Raw genomic sequence first — 8,595 nt, 5'->3', positions numbered from 1 at the left:
ATATGCCTCACAATGTCTAATTATTATATTCAATTATTTATTGCTATTTTAATAATGCATTTATATGTCAATGTTATTATATAAATAGGCGAAACATAAATGATGTGTTATTATTTAATAGATTTAATATTTAATATTAATCTACTATGGAAAAAGGATGTATATGTTTATTTTAATGAGGGAGTATTTTGTTGTTAAAGGTTCGAGCCCCTCAGGTAACGCGCGTGCGCCTCACGCACACTCACCTCCTCGCGTGCACGCGCTGAAAACAATCTGCTGCAGTGTGAGTTTACAAACTCAACGCTAAAATAGACTTCCCATTAGAAACGCACAGCTGAACACATAGATCGGGCACTTAAACATGTGTTTATTTGATAGGGGAACATGGGTAATTCCACAAGTTATAATCGCACTCAATTTTTGAACGAATTCGTCTTGTATTTTTATTGAGAGGGGAAAATACACTTCGGACGCCCAACCTCGAGAAGGAGAAGGAAAGGGCAATTGTCTCGTGAGGAGGAAGAATTACCCCTAATACCCCGCGCACGTGCAGCGTGATTAACCCAAACACTCGGGTCAAAAGAGAGGGCTAAACTTTTACCCCCGAAACACTAGAAACTCATGGCAATCGCTTCTGACAGTTTGTGGTGAGGAGATTCATTTATTAATCGTTTGTTAATTGTTTGGGTCGCCAAGTTCAATCGAGCTCGTGCATATTTCGATAAAAAATACTTGGACTTGTTAATTGTTTTTAGTGCATCTAAAATGTGTCAAGCTCCTCCGTGGGTTCATAGTCAATCTCGATTTAACACTCGTAAATTAAAATGAAGTTTAAATGCGACATGGGACGATTCTGATTCAAACAAATGCATTCTTAAAAAACGAAGCTGCTTTAAATATTCTTAGTTATCAATTTGTGTTTCTTTATGGTTCTTTGGATTAATAATCTTCTTGATGTTACATTTATAGGTTCTTCAGATCAGTGTTATAATATGCATCATTTTTCCTACACTAATAATTCTTCTCTTATGACTGTAAATCACTATTAAAACATTTATTTCTAAAATATATAGTATGCAGGCTAAGTAAAATACCTTTATACAACCATGGTTTGGTTTTCTTAAGCTGAAATGAAAAATGCACGCTCTAAATTTAAAACCAAGGAGAAATGCCAATTATTTTTAATGTTAGTTACTTCCCAGCCAATGAGAAAGCACACGAATTGCAGAGGCTCCGCCCCCTCAAGTTAGATCATATATATATCCAGCTAAACTCTCTTGAACAATTCTGTCACTCACAGATTACAGTTGAAAATCCAGAGGTGTCGCTTCAGAGGTCAAGCTGAGGGGCGCTCGGTGCCGCGTCCTGGTGTGATCTAGGCTACTTATTGATCTCGACCTGCTTTTGATTGATCATCAAGCACTGAAGAATGCAGTTAGAAAGCATCCTCCCTGGTGCATCTGTAAACTTACCCAAGACCTTCTATAACCTGTCGTCGTCCTCAGAGAGCACCAACAACAGCCCGGGGTCAACACATCTCGACTTTCAGGAGATGGACCGGGTCGAGTCCGAGCAGAGTTCCGGTGCCAAGAAGTTCTTGAGCGGTGGAGGCAACGCACTGTTGGATGAGGGCGAGAGTGAGAGCTTCACCGGGACTAAAGCGCCAGCGGCCGTACCGGACGGGAGAAAAAGTTCTCCGGTGATCGGTGGGGAGAGTGACCTCTCCAGCGCCCGTCGGTACAACATTGATGAACTGGGCACTGATCGTTATTTCATATCCTCAACCCAACCGAGTTCTGACGTGACCAATCCGTGCTCTCTCTTCCCGTACGGCGGACAGTCCGGCTCGGTGTACAGCGGTTCTAACGGGTCCCGGTATTCTTCATCTCTGCATTACGGGTCGGTTCTTCCACCCGCCGGGTTCTCATCCGCCGTGTGCGCCAGTCGGAGTCAGTTTGGAAGCGGGTATCAGTTCGGACAGGGTCCCGGGTGCCTCTACCCGTCCTATCCCGGACCGGGGTCCAGTTTGAGCGCGATGCCCATCCCGGGCTCGGGCGCCGCAGCTCGGGCGCAAGTTTACCTGTGTAACAGACCGCTCTGGCTCAAATTTCACCGTCACCAGACTGAGATGATCATCACCAAACAGGGCAGGTAAGGAGGGCTCTTAATTACCATCATCTTCAAGAGTTAATGTGCAGGAAATGAGCACAAATGTGTAACTAGCCTTTTAGAATATTTAAATAATCAAACAATAGTTTAGAACACAGATGTACAGTAATTTCGAACTTTATTTGTTACAAATTAAATGATCAAGCTGTATTTTAAAAAAAAAAAAAAGGAACATCTTACATTTTCCAGGATGGTTCAAACAAATCCGTCCTAATTGTTCATTTATCGTTTTGTTCTTTTTTGTTTTTCAATCATGACATTTGCAGGCGAATGTTCCCCTTCCTGAGTTTTAATATCACTGGACTGAACATGACGGCGCATTATAATGTGTTTGTGGAGGTGGTTCTGGCCGATCCGAATCACTGGAGATTTCAGGGCGGGAAATGGGTCACCTGCGGGAAAGCGGACAACAACATGCAAGGTGAGGAAACGAAAAAAAAACTAAAGATGGCACACAAATCATTTGAGAACACATCAACATGACGCTGTTATATCCACACCATGACAGCCGGACACAGTTTAAAAAAAAAAAAAAAAGCTTTTCGATTATTTGCACGAGCAGGAATCATTTTCCCGGCAAAAATTATATTGTAACGTTTTTATGTAACAGCTACAAAATATGATTAGGAGCTTGTATAATCGAAAAGAACAACGTTTGTAAATGTAAATTAATAGTCTACCCTGTTATTTATTTATTTATTATTATTATTATTATTATTATTATTATTATTATTATGTATTTCTTTTTTTGGAGTGATATTTAAGTTTTCGTTCGATTGTGTATTTATAGACCAATTGGTTGAATTAATCAAATCTCCTCTGCTATAGTAAATTATAAATGTTTGATTAATCCCAATGAGACAAACATGAAATTGAACGAATGTATCCAAATAATTGTCCAGACAACGCGAAGCTAAAACTCAACGTTACCGAAAATGTTTTCATGGTGCACGATTGTTTTATTTAATGCTGATTTTTGTAACTTCATTGGAACTCGTTATTTAGTGTTTGCAATATATATAAAAAAATAAAGAAGTTTCACGGAACATGATCGATTTGCATCTTTCACGAGCTGCATGACACTTCAGTGCACGCGCCTGTTATTCTCATATATATATATGTATATATATGAGATATTTATATTCTCAGATACATGTTTTTTATGAGGGATATTTTCAATGCAAAAGTTCTATTTATAAATGCCTTGTTTTTTGGGGAAGGGGACCGGGAGTTTTTCTGTTGTGTTGAGGCTGATTTGAATTTAACCAAACAATAAACATAAATATTCTGTGCATGTCTTATTATTTTGCTGTATAGGAAACAAGGTGTATGTTCACCCGGAATCCCCAAACACAGGCGCACACTGGATGAGGCAGGAAATATCATTCGGCAAACTGAAGCTGACCAACAACAAGGGAGCAAACAACAACAACACTCAGGTAAACAAATAACAACAATACTCTCTCAGATGATTAAACAACAATAGTGATGCAAACAAACAAACAATATGCTGGCGACGACCTGAAGTTAATATTGAACATTTAATGAATGAAAATCTGTATGTAAAGTCACACCAGTCAGACTTTAAATATATATTTATATGTCAAAGAACGGCTTCAAGCTGACATTGAAAGGCTTTCAGAAATGTAAGAAACACTCCAGAGTACCAGCAAATATAAACGAACAACCAGAACTGTGACGTGTTACTGAAGAGGTCTGATATTTCAGTGTACACTAAATGTTGCAAACGACCGATGCATCTTCGCTGAAGTTAAACTTGTGTGTTTGAGTGTGTCACTCACTTTGTGGGCTGGGCGTGAGATCTGCGTGGACACTTCCAGTCAGCGCAGAGGTCTTCAGTGTGGCTTTAACACCTCTGTGCCTCTAACTGCAAGCGCTGGCCATGAACTCTGCACAAACACTAATGCAATGTGTTTTCAAATAGATGATCGTCCTGCAGTCCCTGCATAAGTACCAGCCACGGCTGCACATCGTGGAGGTGACTGAGGATGGAGTCGAGGACATGAGCAGTGAAGCTAAAACGCAGACCTTCACTTTCCCCGAAAACCAGTTCATCGCTGTAACGGCTTACCAGAACACGGACGTAAGCACAAACTCTGCCACAACTCCCTGTAGCCACTTCTGCTTTTGTGGCGCTTCTGAACTCCTCGTGTTTGTGTTTATTTGCAGATCACACAACTCAAGATCGACCACAACCCCTTCGCCAAAGGCTTCAGAGATAATTATGATTCGTAAGTGTCTTCCAAACAACTGGGGAAACGTTATGAATGTAAAGACTTTTATTTTATTTGATTAAACAAAAGATAAGAGACTTATAGTTTGATACAAGTTGAGATCAATCAACAGCATTTGTGGCATAATATTTATACCACAAAGGTACATTTTCGGCACATCCCTCGTTTGTATAAAACAAAACACTTCAGTTACAATAAAGCACTTTCAATGGAAGTAAATGGGGCCTGTCCATAAATGTTACAAAGTATAGCCACTAAACGTAAACACGATTCTTGTGATAAAATCGCACACTAACCATGTGACTAAAGTTATATCCTACATCATAACTTCCTTGGCGTGACGGCGCAACACCATTAACTCTACAAGCCATTTTTATCACAATGAAATCATGTTAACACGTATAATGTTTTGTCTTCTGGCTATACTTTTAGAATGGAGTTTATTTACATTTTTATGGACTGGGCTCATTCACTTCCATATATATATATATATATATATATATATATATAGGGTGAGAGAGAGATTTTGTGGTTATCAACATTACACAATAAATGCTGTCAATTGAGCTTAACTTGTTATACCCGTAATATTCCTTTATCCTCTTTTTGCCGGCTAAATGTTATATTCAGAAGCGCTATATGTTTTTAATGTACTATGATCCATTTCCAAATCCCCCATAAATCATATTTGCTACAATGCAATATTTAATACATTCTTTCAAGATGATCAAATGGACACAAACATCCTTTTATAACCGTCTATTTTCGTTTGTCTCTCTCCATTTCTATCGTATTCCTCCTCAGGATGTACACCGCTCCTGAGAGTGACAGACTGACCCCCTCTCCTACTGATTCTCCGCGGTCACACCAGATTGTGCCCGGTGCCCGCTATGCAATGCAGCCCTTTTTCCAAGATCAGTTTGTAAACAACCTGCCACAAAACCACCGTTTCTACGGCAGCGAGCGCGCCGTGCCACAGACCAACGGCCTGCTGTCCCCTCAAAGCGAAGACTCTGGTGCGAGCTCCGCTTCGGCTCAGCGCTGGTTCGTGGGGCCCGTCCAGCAAAGCGGGGCGTCCACCAAACTGGACCTGTCTTATGACAGTGACTACTCGGCCTCCAGCCTCTTGCCCTACGGCATCAAGCCCTTGCCCCTACAGAGCCCGCACGCGCTGGGCTACTACCCCGACTCGGCCTTCGCTTCGATGGCGGCCGGTTGGAGCAGCAGAAGTTCATATCCGAGGAAGATGACCACAGGCCTGCCTTGGTCGCCCCGGCCGAGCCCTCCGGCGTACACCGACGATCTGCTGTCCTCTAAAGACAAGCTACAGGACGACGGCTCCACAGCGACCCCAGCGACCGGCGGTACTGGCCCCTGGATGGAGACTCCACCCATCCTGAAGGTAGTAGACTCTGGGGACGCCATCGGATACTCGATGCCGTGTAAGAGGAGGCGCATCTCACCTGGAGGTTCGAGTACAGACGCTTCACCCACTATAAAGTGTGAGGACTTGAGCTCTGAGGAGTACAACAAAGAGAGCCATAAAGCAATGGGTTATTACGCCTTCTACACAAGCCCTTAAGAACTGCTGTTCACTCGGATCGTTTATCAGTTCTCTCTCTCTCTCTCTCATTTGGTTTGTCTCAATATGCCCATGTTGTGTTTTTAACCTTTTATTCTGCAAGTGCCAAAGCTTTGTGCCCCCAGTTGTGCTTGTTCATTTTGGCAAATTTGTGAAATTCGATTCATTTTTTGGGGATTTTTACTTTGATTCTTTTTAAAGCATGCCCTTAATTCAGCTTTTAATCTTATTTTTATATGAACGCAATGTGACTTTTCCTTTTATTTAAGATCCCTCTGTTGTACAGTATTTGTGCACTTTAGATTGTGATGTATCTTGTACAAATGTTCTCATGGCACTGTTATGAAAAGTAATAAAATGTGCTTTTCATAATTTTATGTCTTTTATTGCATCTTCACCCAATATTTGATTTTTCTTGTAAAAATATGCAGTTTTTTTTTTTTGTGCATTTTTTTTTTTTTAGAAAGCCCATCTTTGTATCTATTTAACGGAATTATAACGTGGAAAACAATTCCTAAATAAATTGGATTAAATTCGTTAATGGTGAACATTTGTTCACTATTTCATGTTTTAAACGTTGCATTTCTAACATTTTAAATTTCGCAAGTCTTTATAAGTGAAACGCGTCATTTTTTTAGTCAAATTTAACGCTAATTTTGCGCAGAAACGAGTGAATAATTTGTGAATCCGACAAAAAAAAAAAAAAAAAAGAAGCGTTTATTGATTTTAACAATAATTTGAAGTCTTGCGTTGAAAAACAATCGAGGAATTGCCCACAATTCATATAATAAAATAAAGTTTAGACCAGTATTATTTTTAATATATAGCTATATATGAATAATATTCTCCAAAAAATATATATTTCTATTTTAATCGAAAAAACAGAATCGTTTGCTTTCAATGCCACATTAACAGACATGTTCATGTAGTTTTCTGTTGAAACATGGTGAGGATCTTATCTTCAGTTCCTCTCAACCACAAGTGCCCCACCGGTGTTGATGCTTTATTTGCACGCGGGCATTTCTTTCTTTCTTTTGAATTCATTCTCTCATCAGGACGGTTTTGTCTGTATCTGCAGCAGCTTTTCCCTCGGAGTTATTTTGGATCCTGCAGAGAACTCGGGGTGAATATAACAGCAGTTTAACACTGTGAGCAGTTCCTCTATTTGAGCTCTGAAGAGTTTTTATGGCCAACATTTACTCCGCCTTTAAATGAAAGTGACACGAATATCTTTTCCTCTTAAAGCCTTGCACAACACAGATCTGTTTTTAGGAGAAAAACACATTCTAACGTGCATTAAAGCTCAACAGATCAACACAATACAGCTTTATAAGAACAATGCTTCATATTGCACACAAAACACAATTATAACAAATGCACTCTTCTAAATACCCCATTTCACAAGGAACACGACCACTTTAAAAAATAAAGGCTTTTTCATGAAAATCATATTTACATGTATAAATGTATCTTCCAAAAGAACCCTTTAATACTGAAATAGATTGTGTTGTTGTCTCGTGCATTAGGAACACAAATAACTGTTCTACTGAGCAAAATAAATAAACAAGAGTGTATGGAGTCAATAAATGAATCTTAAACCTGTATTATTTTAAGTATAAATATTTCAGTAATATTTCAGATGTGCAAGTTTAGATCAACCGACAGCATTTGTCACAATGTCAATTAGCACAATTAGCTAATTGACATTATCCCTTCTTTAAATAAATAAATGCATAAAGCACAAATCTGAGACACTTACAATGGAAGTCAATGGGGCAATTTTTTGAAGGGGTTTAAAGGCAGAAATGTGAAGCTTATACGTTTATAAAAGTACTTAAATTCATTATAATGTTAAAATGTGTAATATTTGAGGTGTAATGTTGTTCAGATCGTAGTTTATTGGGATTACTGGGTTTACCGCATTATGTCGCCCAACAACGAAGTTGTACAATTGCTAAGAACTTGACAAATAAAATATTAGTAAGCATTTAATCTCACTAAAATCATATTAATACGGATTGGCTTTTGTTTACGTTTTGAAGCAGTGAGTGTTTTAATGTTTACAGATTGACCCCATTGACTTCTATTGTAAGTGCCTCACTGGAACACACGTTGGGGGGGTTAAAGGAGGGACGAGTCCAAATTAATTTTGTGGTAATCAACATTATGCCACACATGCTGTCCATTGAGCTTAACTTGTTTTAAACCCGGAATATTCCTTTAATATTAATAAATGAAGACTAGCATTGTTTTCACGCGCACTTTTCTTAATCCGGTTGCAACTGACTTCCTCTCAGCTGTCTTCATTTTCCGGAATAAGCAGCTAAATGAAAGTGTGAATATTATCAATCACATTTGATATCGGTCGTGCTGATAAACTTCCTAAGCAAGATGCACGGAGATCATGGGGCCCATATTTGGCTTATTTTAATGAGAAGCGGAGCCTCTGTGCGCGCGCTCTGTCTGTCAGCTCATCTGTGCATCCCTCTTGAATTCATTTCAGTGCCCCAGTATTTTTAAATTCTAATGAATTCTGTTGTCAGACTTCTTGACAGAAAGCAAAGACTCCGACTAACTCCAATTAACACC

The 8,595-nt window shown here is 39.3% G+C and overlaps 1 protein-coding gene across 1 annotated transcript; it reads left to right on the top strand.

Moving 5' to 3' along the window:
- Positions 1 to 1,307: 1,307 nt before the first annotated feature.
- Positions 1,308 to 6,336, top strand: LOC127620280 (eomesodermin-like). The gene is made up of 6 exons (XM_052093461.1): positions 1,308 to 2,151; positions 2,436 to 2,590; positions 3,487 to 3,608; positions 4,115 to 4,273; positions 4,360 to 4,421; positions 5,229 to 6,336. The coding sequence occupies exons 1-6, from the start codon at positions 1,430 to 1,432 to the stop codon at positions 6,004 to 6,006; spliced, it is 1,998 nt and encodes a 665-aa protein (XP_051949421.1). The 5' UTR covers positions 1,308 to 1,429; the 3' UTR covers positions 6,007 to 6,336.
- The last annotated feature ends 2,259 nt before the right edge of the window (positions 6,337 to 8,595 follow it).

Source organism: Xyrauchen texanus, chromosome 26, assembly GCF_025860055.1.
Source record: "Xyrauchen texanus isolate HMW12.3.18 chromosome 26, RBS_HiC_50CHRs, whole genome shotgun sequence".
Taxonomy (NCBI): domain Eukaryota; kingdom Metazoa; phylum Chordata; class Actinopteri; order Cypriniformes; family Catostomidae; genus Xyrauchen; species Xyrauchen texanus.
The sequence above is the reverse complement of the archived record's forward strand: the minus strand, read 5'-3'. Positions and strand labels throughout refer to the sequence as shown.